Genomic DNA, 16,556 nt, shown 5'->3' with positions numbered 1-16,556 from the left:
GGGAAATACACACACTAAGAGGTCACAGAAAAAAAGAAGACTTCCTCTATGTTGTCTTCAGTAGAAAGTAAAAAGATACTCAGGCCATAAAACATCATTATGGAATAAGAATTCCACTGGATTGCATGAAATTATAAAAGAAGAAAAAGTAAGGGATATTTCTGTACTTTTATGGTAGAGAAGAATTTCTTGAGGCATAATGTGATACTAGTTCTGGTACCAGAAACCTCTGCAAAACAGAAAGACAAAGCATATTAGTATAATTTAAAGAGTGCCTACAGATGAGTATGAAAAATAAAAACATTCCAATAAAAGATGTACAGAACTCATAGGTGGATCATCAAATGAGACACACACACACACACACACACCAATGCCATTATATGTACAAGATATTCAGCCTCACTAGCAATGAAAGAAGTATAAATATAAAGTGAGATCCCATTTTTGCTTATTGAATTATTTTTAGATGTGTGATATTCAGGGAAAGTTAATAAAATTAATTGAGATCCTTTTTATTTTTTTTTTACAAGATTATAATTACTCCTCTAGATGGTAGACAATACAAGGACTAGATGACTGTCACCTCCAAATACACTGATGGTGGGTGAAGGACAAAATACTGTGGTCCCTTTTATTTGCAGTTGTGTTGACTGAAGACATACTTTCCTTCTAGGGAAAAAGCATGACTATCAGAGTCTGGGATGGCCCAGTCCAGATGAATGTGTCAAGCTCCGCTGGGTGGAGTTGACTGCCATCGTCAGTACCTGGCTTGCAGTTTCTTCAAAAAACATTGAGTGAGTATGTTCAGACTCTCCCTCCTGCATAACCTTGTGCCAGTGAGCCCAGTGGAACTCAACCGAATTTAGGGATGTTCTTCTTTTCAGCAGTTATTAGAAAAGTGGTCCCTTCTAGAATTGATGGTTCAAAATATGATTGCTACTGGCCTCAGCCCACAGACTCTACCCATGAACGCACCTCCTCCTCTGTGCCTTCACCCACACTTTGAAATCTGTCCACAAGTCATGTGTAATTTCCTTCACTTGAGAACTGGATTCCTCTTTATAGAACTCTAAAAGCCTGCGGTCTCTTACTGATGTGTGCTTGAAAGGGAACTAGAGTACAACTGAACTTAAGACATCTACAAAGATACAGACAGGGCACTATTGCCTCTTGATAACTGGCTGGGTTTTTCTGTTGTTTGTTTGTTTTATCCTTAAATACTCATTTCTTTTGCTGATCCCTTTTCCATTCTTCATTTTGGAGTTGCCTGAAATTTGCTGCTAATTCTTCTTAGTTTACAATAATTCCTAGTCAGACTGATCTCCCAGAATTTCTGCCACCACTGATAGATGAATTGACAACTCCTATGTTTGCTTCTACAGATTAGATCTCTCCTCAAGTCCCTTCATTTATCAATTTATCCATGCAGACTGCCTACCTGGATTATCACTCAGGCACCACAAATTCAGGAAAACTAAACTCAAGGCAAGGGTAGATAGCATAATGGCTATGCAAGCAGACTGTCATGCCTGAGGCTCCAAAGTCCCAGGTTCAATCCCCTGCACCACCACCATAAGCCAGAGCTTAGCGGTGCTCTGGGTAAAAAAAAAAAAAAAAAAAAAAAAGTTATGTAGGAAAACTTAACTCACAATTTTCATGTCCACTGTCCTTCCTGTTTTGTTTGTCTTTTCCATTTCTTACTCTGTAGTACAGCTCCAGCAGTGTTTAAGTCAGAAACCTGGGAGTCATCCATAGCGATCCCTGTTCTCTTCCCTAGTCTAGTCTGTTACCATTACTTATTACTTTTCCCCTCTGGTTATTTTTCATAGCCACCTGCTTTTCCATCTCCTTCACCTGCCTCCTTAAGCCAGACAACTTAGATTCATTAGTAGCCTCCCAGCTAGTTAGTTCCCTTGTTCTATTCACTCTTGCCTTTGTTCAGTCCACTTTCTCCCTAGAACTCAGAATTCTTTCTAAAATGTAAGTCAAATAAGTCTAAAGATGATTTGCTAATGTCTGATTTCTCTTGGGTTGTTGGGAAAGTCATGATGCACTTTTGCTGACTTTTCCAACAACCCGGTATTTATAGTGGCCCACAAAGTCCTTCATAATCTGTCCCCTGTCTGTCTTTCCATCTTTAGCCTGTTTTCCATCTCTTCCTCCCATCAGGACCTTACACATGGCATCTCCTCTGCCAGTGGTGACGGCCTCATACCCTTCTTCCTTCATGATTAATTCACACTCAACCTAAATCTTCCTCAAGAAATTCTTCACTAACCACCTGCTTTTCCCATCACAAAAGAGGAAATATATACCCCTCCTGTAGTGTACTGACATGGCACCATATGCTTATCTTTTTGTAATTTATAACATCTGCAATGATGGAATCACAAGACAGAGCACCATATTATCAGAGACTGGGTATGTTTTGGTATTTATTATAGCTTTGATATCTGACTCTGAATACATAATGAGTGAATGAATATTTTCCTAACATATGTTGAAATCTTTAGCTAGAAATAAATTTTGGCGGTACCAGTTTGTTATTTTGGTATCTCTTAATAGTATATATAAATATATAACATTTAGCCTGTATATAGCTGGAAAACAGCCACTTCAAGACCATGAAAAGAAGTATATCTTGAGGGCCAGGCAGTAGCACGCTGGGTTAAGCATAGATGGTGTGAAGCGCAAGAACCATTACAAGGGTTTGAGCCCTTGGCTCCCCACCTGCTGGTGGGGGGTCACAAGCAGTGAAGCTGGACTGCAGGTGTCTATCTTTCTCTCCCCCTCTTTGTCTTCCCCTCCTATCTCAGTTTCTCTCTGTCCTATACAACAGCAGTAACAACGGCAACAAAATGGAACAAGTAGCCTCCAGGAGCAGTGGATTATGTAGTGCAGGCACCAAGCCCCAGCAATAACCTTGAAGAAAAAAAAAAAAAAGTATGTCTTATGCATAGATACATTGTACCTCTATGTCTGTATAAAGTGTACTATGGAAACTTGAGGTAGCTTTGTCAGTAGGGGCAAGTGTATAAAGAGAAAGCAAAAGGTAGGAATCACCTATGGATATTTTTCATAAGAAAAGAAATCCCAGAAGAAGACTCATCTGCCTTTAAATATCCCCGGTAACCAGTATCAGCAAATAAAATGCCATGGTGTGTAGAAAGTAGACAGCTTGAATGGATTGGGAAAATCACTGAATTCAGGATTTAGCTCCAAAACTGCTCCTTCAACTTAGGGTATAATTTCATTCACTCAGCAAATAGCCATTGTAAGTCTCTAGAGTTCTTACACTAGTAAAAGTGTTAGCTCAGAATAAGTAACTTTTGAGGTCTCTCCTACTCCATAGCATCTGTGGTTCCAGACAATCCTAATAACATATTGAAGCTGTCATTTTCTTATTATTAATGTTCTCTCTACACCCACTTTGGTTTTCCATGGTAAATGTGGTGATCTTCATTTTTCAGCATCACAGAACACATAGACTTTGCCACTCCGATACAACAACCAGCAATGGAGCCTCTTTGCAATGGCAATCTCCCCACAAGTATGCACACCCTGGACCACTTGCATGGGGTGTCCAACAGAGCCAGCCTACACTACACGGGTGAGAGTCAGTTAACAGAGGTGAGTGCTCCACTTTATTCAGCTTGTCTAATGCTTGACTCCATGCGTAGGCTACAACTGAAAGCAGAAAGTCTGAGTGAGTGACTTGAGTATTTGATTGGTTTGGTTTTTGGCCTTTTTTTGGTTCTCTGTCATCTAGGTGGCTTTAGGCCATCCCTAATTCCTTTCAGGACCCTGAAACTTTACTGCTGCTTGCTTGCTTGCTTGCTTGCTTGCTTGCTTGCTTGCTTTTATGTTATTTATTTCCTTTCTCCTTATCATACCTGGGATTTTTTTAACATATTTTTTCTTTACTTTGGGATTAATGTTTTACAGTCACTAGTAAATATAATAGTTTGTACATGCATAACATTTCTCTGATTTCCACATAACAATACAACCACCACTAGGTCCTCTGTCATCCTTTTCCAGGACTTGTACTCTCCCCCTCCACCCACCAGAATCTTTTACTTTGGTGCAATACATCAACTCATAACTGGGAAATTTTAATTCTGGTTCACTACTAAGAAATGTTTGGAGAGGGGAGTCAGGCGGTAGCGCAGCGGGTTAAGTGCACATGGCACAAAGTGCAAGGACCGGCTTAAGGATGCTGGTTTGAGCCCCCGGCTCCCCACCTGCAGGGAAGTTCCTTCACAGGTGGTGAAGCAGGTCTATAGATATCTGTCTTTCTCTCCCCCTCTCTGTCTTCCCCTCCTCTCTCAATTTCTCTCTGTCCTATTCAACAATGACGACATCAATAACAATAATAATTACAATAAAAAAGGGCAACAAAAGGGAATAAATAAATATAAAAAATAAATTAAAAAAAAGAAATGTTTGGAGAGGACTGGGGTAGATAGGTATGTTATGCAAACAGACTCTCAAACCTAAGGCTCCATAGTCCCAGGTTCAATCCCCCACACTACCATAAGCCAGAGCTGAGCAGTGTTCTGGTTAAAAAAAAAAAAAAATTATCTATTTCATGAAATAGGAAAATGGGGGAGCAGGGCAGCACTCTGGCATATGGAGTGATGGAGTGATGGGTATCAAATGCAGGTCATCATGTTTGCAAGTCAAAAGCTCTACTACCACACGTCACTCAAGTGACTCAGGTTCAAGCCCCTGCCCTCCACCTGCAGGGGGAAAACTTCATGAGTGGTAAGGAAGAGCTACAGGTGTTGTCTGTCTCTCTCACTTCCCCTCCCCATGCAATTTCTTTCTATCGCTGTTCAATGTGTAAATAAATTAATTAAACAGGAGACCAGCAAGTTATGTCAGCAGTGGAGCATAGGACTTGTACACATGTGGTCCCAGCTTTCTTTCCTCGTACTGCATTAGCCAGAGATGAGTGGTGCTCTGCTCTCTCCTAAGTGATATATAAATAAATAAATACTTCTGAATGATATGCGGAAAAGGATAAGAAAAAGGGCAGACCTGGCGTATATCTAACAAAGAATATATCTAGGAGACTTGGAGAGACATGCTACAATGATGGTATATGGAAGATAGTATACAATGGAGTTATGAATAAAGATGTTGTAAATCTGTATTTATTGACATGAGGAAAATTCCAGGATAGATTATGTGATGGCATGTTTTGTGACCCCCACATTCTATAAAGAAAGTAATGTATGTATATGTTGATAAATATATGAAGATCTTAGTGGTTGCATATGGGTGACAGGACTAGAAATAGTTCTTAACTTCTGGTGGGTGTAGCTAGCATAATGGTTATGCAAAGAGACTCTCATTCCTGAAATTCCGAAGTCCAGGGTTCAACCCCCCACACCACCACAAGCCAGGTCTGAGCAGTGCTCTGGTAAAAAAAAAAAAAGGGGGGGGGGAAAGTTCCTAACTCTGTACTCTTATTTTGTAATGTGGTTATAATGAGTGTGTTTCACATGCCTCAATTTTTTGTTAAGTGGGAGAAGACTTGAGGAGATGCAAATAGCCTTAAAATATGTCTTCCACAGAATGGTTGCCAGCAGGGCCCCAGCATGCATCCCAGGGAAACAGCACCCAACTCAACAGCAGAGTATCAGATCCTGCCGCATTTTCATTTTCCTTGTTTACTATCCCCTCCCTCTGCCAGGTATTACAGAATCTTGGCAAAGACCAATATCCACAGCAGTCACTTGAACAGATTGGCACCCGAATTGCTAAAGTTTTGGAAAAGGTAAGAAAGCTAGAAACTGTTACCTGCCTTCTTACTATTAGTACTACTACTGCTGCTGCCACTCCTCCTCCTCCTCTTCCTCCTCCTCTTCCTCCTCCTCTTAAGCAGAGCAAGAAGAGTTCATTAAAGTAAAAATACACCAGACTAGAAAGAGAGGAAAGTGGGTTCCAGATGTGCAGTCTCCAAGAGAAAAGTGCCCTTCTAAATTCTCTTCTAATTGCTTCTGTTACTTAGCACTAAAGGAATAACATGTAATAATCGCACTCAGAATGTTTGAGCCACTTTTCATTACTTTTTTACACCACTACCTGGTTAGTTTTTTTGGCTTTTGTTTGTTTGTTTGTTTGTCTGTTTTACTTGTCGTTACCCAGTAAGTTTTATCTTCTTCATTTAACCGTAGGTACATGAAGGTAGTGGTAAAGTGGAACCAAGGACTCTATGTATATGAAATAAACTGAGTGCTTTCCTGGGGGCAAAGAATATTTGGTCTTTTGGATAGTGGACATATTCCAAACTATCTTTTTTTCCTCTGAAACCATAAAGCAAAAAGTTGCAAAGTTGTATTTTCATACAGTATGCAGAAAATGTCATTGCTATCTCTAAGACTTATTTGCCTCTGTGTGGTATTTGTGTAAGAAGGAGGCTTTTAAAATTAATTATTTTGATGAGAGAACCCCTCCATTGTTTAAGTGTATAATATTAGAGAAGTAGTGTAACTTGGTGTTTAAGAGAAAGAATGAGCTCAGTTTCCAGTGAGATCATGACCGTGTGGTGGGGATAAGACAACTGCATACATTTACAGAAGAGAAAAGGAGAAGCACACAGCATTCACTGTTTGCTGGCAATTCTGAAATCCATCCATATATATATGTCACCAGCCTCCAAACTCCAGCGTAGGGAATATTTCTTGATTAGGCCTATTTGTGGTTCCTAGGGATGAGTTCCTCATACCCCCCCTCCACCACCCCTGTTACTGTCCCTACTCTTTGTTAGTTGAACTCTTCTCCCTGAGATAACCTTTCCTTTTCCATAAGAAAGGTTCTGTGTTTGCAGCTGGATAATTTAGTTAGCCTATTTCTATCCCTGGCACAACTCCTTAAAAAACCTTTCTGGGCTTTTAAAGAACAAACCAGGGCTGGGGAGAAAGCATAAGGATTACGCAAAAGACTTTCATGCCTGAAGTTCTGAGATTCCAGGTTCAGTTTCCAGCACCACCATCAGCCAAATCTGAACCCTGTTTTCTTTCTTTCTTTGTCTGTGTGTGTGTGTGTGTGTGTGTGTGTGTTTAAAATAAGTAAACAGCATTAAAAATAAGACAAGTCAGTCCATCGGGAATCATACCCAAAATCTCATCATAAAGGTTCAAGCCACTGGTCCCCTTCAGGGGGAAAGCTTCGTGAGTGGTGTAGTAGAGCTACAGATGTCTCTCTGTCTTTCTCTCCATCGCCCCCTCCCCTCTCCATTTCTCTATTTTTTTATCAGAGTACTGCTCAGCTCTGGCTTATGGTGGTGCAGGTGATTGAACCTGGGACTTCAGAGCATGAGGCATGGGAATCTGTTTGCATAACCATTACGCTATCTACCCCCACCCTCAATTTCTCTGTCTCTATCCACTAATGACTAAATAAAAAAAATTTTTTTTAAAGATTCCTGGACTTTTGTCTGGGAGAGTCTACCAGACATATCTTTGTAAGATAGGAGTAACAAAAGCTACTGGAATGCATTTGATTTGATCTTCACTCTGAGGCCATAGTTTTAACTGGTAACACTTTGGATTTGAATTTTTCTTGACTTCAAAACTTTGTGCTAACTGATGACATAGGCATTTATAGTTTCATTTTATAACCATGTAAGTCCCAACTGAAAGTATTTCTTTCTTTTTTTTTTTTTTTTTTTGCCTCCAGGGTTATCTTTGGGGCTCAAGGTGCCTGCACTACGAATCCACTGCTCCTGGAGGCCATTTTTGTTGCCCTTGTTGTAGTTATTATTGTTGTTATAGCTGTTGTTGTTATTGTTGGATAGGACAGAGAGAAATTGAGAGAGAGAAGGGGAAGACAGGAGGAGAGAAAGATAGACACCTGTAGACTTGCTTCACCACTTGTGAAGCGACCTCCCCCCACACAGGTGGGGAGCTGGGGGCTTGAACCAGGATCTTTATACCGGTCCTTACACTTTGTGCCATGTGCACTTAACCTGCTGTGCTACTGCCCAGTTCCCCTGAAAGTATTTCTCTTTAAGTTCTGCTTGAAAACCACATAGTTCCTTGTGTAGTTTTTTTTCTCTTCCAATACATTATATAGGTGATTTTTGAAAAACCATTTATTACTCTGCATTTTTCCTAAAAGTCTTTCTAACCAGAGCTGCAACTTGATTGGGGGTTATTTTGTGTGTTTTGTTTGTTTGCTTTCTATATTCTAAGATATAGCCTCACTATTTGCTTAGCCTTGTCTCTAGCCCCCAAGGGTAGTTTTCTCTGTGTTCTTACAGACTATAAATAGTCTTAAAGCTGTCCTTTCAGCAAATGTCTATAAACTATTCCTGAGACCAGGTTGTGGCACACCTGGTTGCGCACACATGTTACAATGCACAAGGACCCAGGTTCAAACCACCAGTCCCCACCTGCAAGGAGAAAGCTTTACAAGTGGTGAAGCAGAGATAGGTGTCTCTCTCTCCCTCTCTATCACCCCCTTCCCTCTCAATTTCTAGCTGTCTCTGTCCAATAAATAAATAAAGATAATTAAAAAACAACAACAAACTATTCCCAAACTAATGCCATATGTTTTAAATTTCTGTTATGGCAATATTTCATATTTGATAACAAATGCTACTAAATATTCTATTTCTTCCTTAAAAAAACACCACAAAATTTATTACTTAAAGTGAAATTATTATTTCCTCAAGATTCTGCAATATGAGTTAGATTCAGCTTCATACTCCTCCTGGTCTTACTTGAGGTCATTCATACAGCTGCAGACACGAAGATTCAGCTGGGGCTAGCTTCCAAAGAAAGTTTTATCCAAATGTCTGTTCACTTGTTTTGGAGTATGTAGAATAACTGGGACACAGCTGGGAGTCTTCTCTCTGCGGGATAGCCGAACCTTTTCACATGGTAGTTTAGGAACCCACAAGGGTAAAAGCAGAAACACGTATGTCTCCTCGAGCCTGTGCACAGGACTGGACCAGCACTAATTCCACCCAAGCTATCAGTCAGAGCAAGTCCCTGTCCAAAATTAAGGGCCGGGCAAATGTCCTCCATTGCTATTAAATGACAAAAAAATATGTGGCCCATTTTTAATCCACCACAGCTACCGCCAGAGGAGCAACAGCAAGACTGACAGCTTCTCAACAGAAATGATGGAAACCAGAAGCCAACTTAATGACCTCTGTAAAGCTAGAAGAATAAGTCATCAATTCTAGAATTCTGTCAGAAAAGTCCTAGCAGCAATTCTATCCAAAATAGCCTCACATAAATTAGGATTAGGGCCAAGATGGCTCAAGAGAAAAGATTGGAACTTTTCTTCTCTTTGCATCAACAACAAAGCCACAACAGTACAAGGAAAACTCCACATAGGAACAGACTTTCCATAGCAAGAGATTGCAGGTCAGTGTCCAGGCAACAGATCACAGACTAACACCTTACCCTTTCACGTGACAACAACTGGAAGAGATCTATAAGATAATGGGACTCTAATCTGGCACATAGAGTACAAGATGTACAAAAATCCCATCACTTCAATCCTAATCCTACAGCTTCTGCAGCAGTGCAGACTGGGATGTTAAAAACTCTAAAGAGGGGCAAGAAGAAGTTATGCTGGCAGACTTCCAAACCACCATGTTTTTGGATCTCTGGTAGATACCATTTTGGAACTCGGTTTCTATAGTAATAGATCCTAGGGATGGACTTGGAGCAGAGTACTCTTTTGCCAGGTCATAGCCTGCGAGATTCTTTTCCCCACCAGTTCCAGAGTGTGCACAGAACTGTCACTACCTAGACTGAGGCCCCAGCCACATAACAGAACTGAACCCCCACCCACAGCAATCTGGGGAGGCCTCTAAGTACTAGCAACCTTAAACTCATAGTCACTACTGCTTTTCAAACACCTCTGTCTAAGTTCTCATCAAACATCAAACATAATGAGGAGTTTGAGGGAATTATCCATAGTGTTGGGCCCAGAGAGCAGTTGGGATAAAAAGCTAAATCCCAATAGAGCTATGTAAATTTTCTAAAGAAGATAACAGAACTATGGTCCTAAAGATGTTCCATGAAATAAAAAAAAAAATTATGTAAGGAAAACTTCAACAGAATCAGAGGAAGTTAAGAGTGAAGCCATAGCAAAAATCAGAGAAAAGAATAAAGTAGCTGAAATAATAATAATAACACTGCAGAAAGACAGAAGCCAAAGATCCAAGCAGTAAGCTAGAGGATAGGACAGAGGTAGCAATTGAAGAAGAAGAAAGAAGGCAAGTTGTGGCACAACTTGTATAGCATACGCATGTGCAAGGACCCAGGTTCAGGTACCTGGTCCCTACCTGCAGGGGACGAAGTGGTGGAGCAGTGCTGCAGGTGCCTCTTCTCTCTTTCTCTCCTTCTCTCCTTCTCTCTTCCACTATCAAGGAAGGAAGGAAATGACCTTTGGAAAATGATGGTGGACCTGTGCAAGCATTCAAGCCCCCAGTGTTGGTGGCCAAAAAAAAAAGAAGAGGAAGAGGAAGAAGAACTAAAACAAAATAAGAGAATTACTGAGCCACATCAGAAAGAACAACACTCACACCATAGGGTGCCATAAGGGAAGGAAGGTATGGAGGGAATTCTTATTTGAAGAAATACTAAGAATTTCCCCCCAAATGAAGAAGGAAATACATCTAAGAAGCTCTAAAGGATCCAAACAAAACACACCCAAACCAGGATGCAAAGTAACTAAAATAACAAAGATTAAATATAAAGAGAATTTTAGAAGAAGCAAGAGAAAAACAGAGTCACCTACAAGGGAATTTGTTTAAGACAGTCAACTGACGTCTCAACAGAAATTTTAAGGTCAGAAAGGACTGGTAGGATATATTCACAGTTTTGAATTCCACCTTGGAGTACCCTTTGAAGAGTGATGAAGAGTTTCCCAAACAAACAACTGTTAGAGGAATGCATTACTACTAAACTAACCCTGTAGGAAATTGTAAAGGATCTTCTATAAAAAGGAAATATTGAATGATCTCACCAATATGGGGGAAATAAAGAAATAAAGCAATGGAAAACAAGCTAAGTCCAAGGAAGACAAACCTTTGGACTCAGGCTGCAGAACTGAAGTTATCAAGGGAGGTTGGGAAAAGGAGTGAGTTACAAAGGTATTAAGGGCTCAGTAGACTTTGGTAGAGGTACTTTGATGGTGGGTGTGGTATGATAACATATTTTGAAGAGTTATGAAATCGTGCTTATAAACCATTTATTGTCTTGTAAAGTTCATAGTCATCACAAAAAGTATTAAAAGGAAATATCCTAGCATAAATTTCTTAAAATGTGAAATGAAGATGTGACAAACAGTAGGATGTATTACCAGAAGGCCTGCAGTGAAAGAAAAAGGAGAAAAAGGAAGTTCTTAAGCAAAACGGCCCCCGAGAGAAATATGAACACGAATAATAATAAAGGACTCTGAAAAGGAAAATATAAATGAACAGTAACTATAAATTGAAAACTGTAGCACCCTAAGGAGCTTCAGTTTTATATATACTAAAATATATTAGAATGACTTAAACGATGGGAAGGGAGTAAATAGAATTTAAAGTTCTGTAGTTCAGTTGGTATTAGCCAAGTAGTAAAAGTAATTTCACTGGACTGTAATAAGTAAGATGCATGTCTTAAAGATGTAGGCTAACTACTAAAAATGGTTTTTAAGTATGATTTAATAGAGAGAAGCCTAATGTAAAAGCAATTGACTAATCGAGATAGTCAGGAAAGGTAAAGAGCACATAGAAATAGAACACCAAAAGTAAAGTAGTAAGTATAGATCCAAGTATACCAGTAGTTAAGAAGGTTACATGATTCCAACACTAATATGGTTTACAATAGCCAACTATATGTTATGTGTAAGAGAAGCATATGTTAAGCTATATTTATATGTTAGGATATAGGAGGGTTCGAAGTATACAGACAAAAATAACATATTATACAATAAACAATTTTTTAAGAAACAAATTTACCCTGTTATCTGAAAAAAAGGAAATAAGAGGAAGAAGAACCCTTAAAATCCAGAGGCATTATTAGAGCTAGAAAAACTAAAATGAAGGAGAAAAAAGTGCTGGCAGTGAACATTGGAGATGACATGGAACTGACTACCAGGCCTCTCACATAGTACTAGTGGGAATATAAAAGGTTGCAGTCACGTTAGTTGGATTTTTGTTAGTCATTTTTTTTATAATTTTATTTATAAAATGGAAACACTGATAAGACCATAGGATAAGAGGGGTACAACTCCACACAATTCCCACCGTCAGAACTCTGCATCCCCTCTCCTCCCCTGATAGTTTTCCTATTCTTTAACCCTCTGTGAGGTTTTTTGTTTGTTTGTTTTTTATTTAAGAAAGGAGACATTAACAAAACCATAGGATAAGAGGGGTACAGTTCCCACCACCTGATCTCCATATCCCATCCCCTCCCTGGTAGCTTTCCCATTCTCTATCCATCTGGGAGTATGGATCCAGGGTCATTGTGGGTTGCAGAAGGTGGAAGGTCTGGCTTCTGTAATTGCTTCCCTGCTGAACATGGGTGTTGACTGGTTGGTCCATACTCCCAGTCTGCCCCTCTCTTTCCCTAGTAGGGTGGGGCTCTGGGAAAGTGGAGCACCAGTACACATTGGTGGGGTCGTCTGTCCAGGGAAGTCTGGTCAGCATCTTGCTGGCATCCGGAACCTGGTGGCTGAAAAGACAGTTAACATACAAAGCCAAACAAATTGTTGAACAATCATGGACCTAAAGACTGGAATAGTGCAGATGAAGTGTTGTGGGGTATTCCCTGCAGACTCTTTTGTACTTCTGCTGTCAGGTATATATTTTTCCCTAATTTATGGGCACGTGTGAACATATGCTCTATCTCAGGGAACCTGGACTATATCTAGGTTTGGGGACTTTATTGGGGAGTAGAACACCTGGGATGGAATTAGAGAATACTATGAAAGGAAAGGTCTCACCGAGTGATGAAGCTGAAGGGTTGTCATTCCACACCTGCAGTCTCTGGACACAGTCTGAAGTGAAGCATGCTGGGGTGGCACTCGTAGCATTGATTGGGTTGCAATCCGTGGATGCAATATTATTTGATTTGAATTGAGAGAAGCATACGGGAAAGTGGGCCCCACCCTAAGGTTCCAGGACTGGGGGAAATATAGGCTCTGTAGTGGAAATGAGATTTTTTTTTTTTAGATTGATTCATTGGAGAGAGAGAGAGAGAACCAGAATATCACTCTGGCACATGTAATACCAGGGAATAAACTCAGGACCTCATGCTTAAAGAATTCAGTGCTCTATTCACTGAGCCACCTCCTGGGCTGCCTTTTATTTCTTTAATGAGACAGAACTGGAGCGTCACCCTGGCATATGTGATGCTGGGAATAGGATTCAGAACTTCATACATGCAAATCCTGCACTCTTATCACTGAGCCACCTTCCCAGATGCATTACTAGAGTCATTTTGGAAAATTGTTTCATAGTCTATTTAAAAAGTTTGACATATTTGACCCAGTAATTTTACTGTTAGGTCTCAAATAGTGTCTATAAAATACTTGTTAAAAAAATAAAATAACCTTCCCATCAGATTTATTCATAATAGCCAAAAGACTTAAAAGTAGTGAGATGCTCATCAATAAAGGAGTGTGTAAGCATTGGTATTTTATACAACGAACCAGTGATTCAGCAAAAAAAGATCTAACATTCATATTGTTGAGTCACAAAAAAATATGCTTAGAGTCAGGGAGGTGGCTCAACAGGTATAGTGTATGCCTCCCATGTGTAAGGCCCTGGTTCAGTTCTCTCATACTACATGGGAGCTTCTCCTCACCATATCTATACCATAAAAAATACACAATGTCAAGGTTAGACTTGGGTCCCCCTGTGTTTCTCAGTGTCACATTAAAAAATATTTATATCCTCAGAAAAATTTTCACACAAAAAATGAATAGTCTATGATCCCAGCTATAGGAAATTCTAGAATTGGCAGGACTAAGCTATGGTGACAGAAACAGATTGTTTACTTTGTGGGGAAAAGGAATGACTGAAAGATTAAGAACTTTCTGGAGTCTGAACTGAATGTTAACACTTAAGATCTAAGCATTTCTCTCTGAAAAGTACACCTGTTGGGTGTTTTTTGTTGTTGTTGTTTGTCTTACGTAGACTGAATAATGGTTTTAAACCACCAAAAACTGAAAGATGTGTGTTACCAACAAATTTGCCCTAATAATCTCTAAAGGGCTTTTTTCAGATGGTTGGGAAACTATCTCAGATAAACACTCAGAAATACAAGAAAGAATGAAGAACAACAGATTGAGCAAACGTTAGCATATAGATCAATGACTATGCCTGGCAATAGCAATAGTGTCTTTGGAGATTAAAAATTCATGATAGCAGTAGTAGAGAAGATAGAAGGAAGTTGCAGGAGGTGGGCATTAACACAACAAGTTAAGCTCACAAAGCACGAAGCGCAACAACCAGCATAGGGATCCGGGTTCGAGTCCCCAGCTCCCCACCTGCAGGACTGTCGCTTCACAAGCGGTGAAGCAGGTCTGCAGGTGTCTGTCTTTCTTTCCCCCTCTCTGTCTTCCCCTCCTCTCTCCATCTCTCTCTGTCCTATCCAACAATGACGACATCAACAAAAGTAATAACTACAACAATGAAAAACAAGGGCAACAAAAGGGAAATAAATATTTTTTTAAAAAAATTTAAAAATTAATAAAATAAGAAGGAAGTTGCACCGATTAAGTTGCACCGATTACTATAGATTGTCTTAGGTTGAGTTTTTTTTTTTTCTTTTTAAAATATTTTTTATTTGGGGGCAGAAAGAGAACATAATGGACCCAGGTCTACCACCATAAGCATAACTGAGCAGTGCTCTGGTCGAGAAAAAAAATTACCGTTATTGAGGAAATAAATGTTTTTACAAGATTGTCGTCTCAGGTACAATTTAACAACTCCTGGAAATCTTCCCCAGCACACTGTCTCTACCAAGTCCTCCTGCTGTCCAGCGCTGGGTCCTGAAACCCTTCTTTTTTTTAAATTTTTTTTATTTTATTTATTTTTTTTAAATAATTTATTTCTTTATTGGGGAATTAATGTTTTACATTCAACAGTAAATACAATAGTTTGTACATGCATAACATTCCCCAGATTCCCATTTAACAATACAACCCCCACTATGTCATTCATCATCTTTCATGGACCTGTATTTTCCCCACCCACCCACCCACCCCAGAGTCTTTTACTTTGGTGTAATACTCCATCAGGCCAACTTTTTCAGGTAGGGAGAGACAGATAGATGGAGAGAGGGAAAGATACCTCAGCACCAAAGCTCCTCTAATATAGTGGGAGCCTGGTTTCAAACTGGGTCATGCACATGGCAAAGCAAGCACACTATCCACATGTGTCATCTTCCTGGCACAGCCTTAAGTTATGAAATTTAGAATAGGGGTCAGGCGGTAGTGCAGCGGGGTAAATGCATGTGGCGCAAAGCGCAAGGACTGTCAAAGCACAAGGACCGTCGTAAAAATGCTGGTTAGAGCCCCCAGCTCCTCACCTGCAGGGGAGTCGCTTCACAGGCGGTGAAGCAGGTCTTCAAGTGTCTTTCTCTCCCCCTCTCTGTCTTCCCCTCCTCTCTTGATTTCTCTCTGTCCTATCCAATAATAACCACCACCACCACAAGGGCAACAAAATGGGGGGGGGGGGGAGAATGGCCTCCAGGAGCAGTGGATTCATAGTGCAGGCACCGAGCCCCAGCAATGCATCTGGAGGCAAAAAAAGAAACTTAAAATAATCTCACATGTTAGGGTAAACCAGAACTGGCTGGAGAGTTTGTTAGTTTTTTTGTTTTTGTTTTGCATGAGATGGGAGGGAGAGAGACAGACACCCGCAGCCCTGCTTTACCACTCATGAAGCTTTCACCCTACAGGTGGGGACCAGGAGCTCGAACCCCGGTCCTGACACACTATAATGTGTGCACTTAACAGGTGTGCCACCACCTGGCTCCCAATGTCTGTGTCTTGACTTCCTGATTGAGTAGGTCTAGGGTCACACTTGAGAATTTGTTTGTTTGTTTCCTAGGTTATCACTGGGGCTCCGTGTCTGCACTACGAATCCACTGCTGCTGGAGGCCATTTTTCTCACTTTGTTGCCCTTGTTATTTTTGTTGTTGTTGGATAGGACAGAGAGAAATTGAGAGAGGAGGGGGAGATAGATAAGGGGAGAGAAAAAGATATGCTTCACTGCTTATAAAGCCAGCAACCCCCCACCCCACACACACACACACACACACACCACAAACACCCCCCCCTCCACCCCCCTCCGCTGCCGCTGCATGTGGGGAGCTGGGGGCTGGAGCATGCTGGAACCGGGATCCTTAACGCCAGTCCTTGCACTTTCACATCACGTGTGCTTAACCTGCTGCGCTACCACCCTGCCCACAAGAACTTACCATTTCTAATGATCTAAGCATTTCTCTCTATGAAAAGTTACACCTGTTGGGTATTTTTTGTTGGGTGTTTTTTGGTGCTGTTGGGTGATAGAAACCTCTGATAAC

General features: G+C 40.5%; 1 protein-coding gene across 5 annotated transcripts in view; it reads left to right on the top strand.

The window, feature by feature from the left end:
• Positions 1-16,556, top strand: part of TTC17 (tetratricopeptide repeat domain 17) — a 125,628-nt gene that overhangs the window by 88,756 nt on the left and 20,316 nt on the right. For 3 of the 5 annotated variants that reach the window (XM_016194637.2, XM_060176571.1, XM_007537790.3), the window contains exons 20-22: positions 677-797; positions 3,474-3,633; positions 5,705-5,788. In XM_016194637.2, the coding sequence (XP_016050123.1) occupies positions 677-797; positions 3,474-3,633; positions 5,705-5,788 (365 nt within the window). Of the gene's footprint in view, positions 1-676; positions 798-3,473; positions 3,634-5,704; positions 5,789-9,093; positions 10,762-16,556 lie in introns of those variants that run through there. The other 2 variants (XM_060176573.1, XM_060176572.1) reach the window with 2 other exon arrangements.

The sequence above is a fragment of the Erinaceus europaeus genome, chromosome 17, assembly GCF_950295315.1.
Source record: "Erinaceus europaeus chromosome 17, mEriEur2.1, whole genome shotgun sequence".
NCBI lineage: Eukaryota > Metazoa > Chordata > Mammalia > Eulipotyphla > Erinaceidae > Erinaceus > Erinaceus europaeus.
Note: the sequence above shows the minus strand (reverse complement) of the source record. Positions and strands in the feature narration are given on the sequence as shown.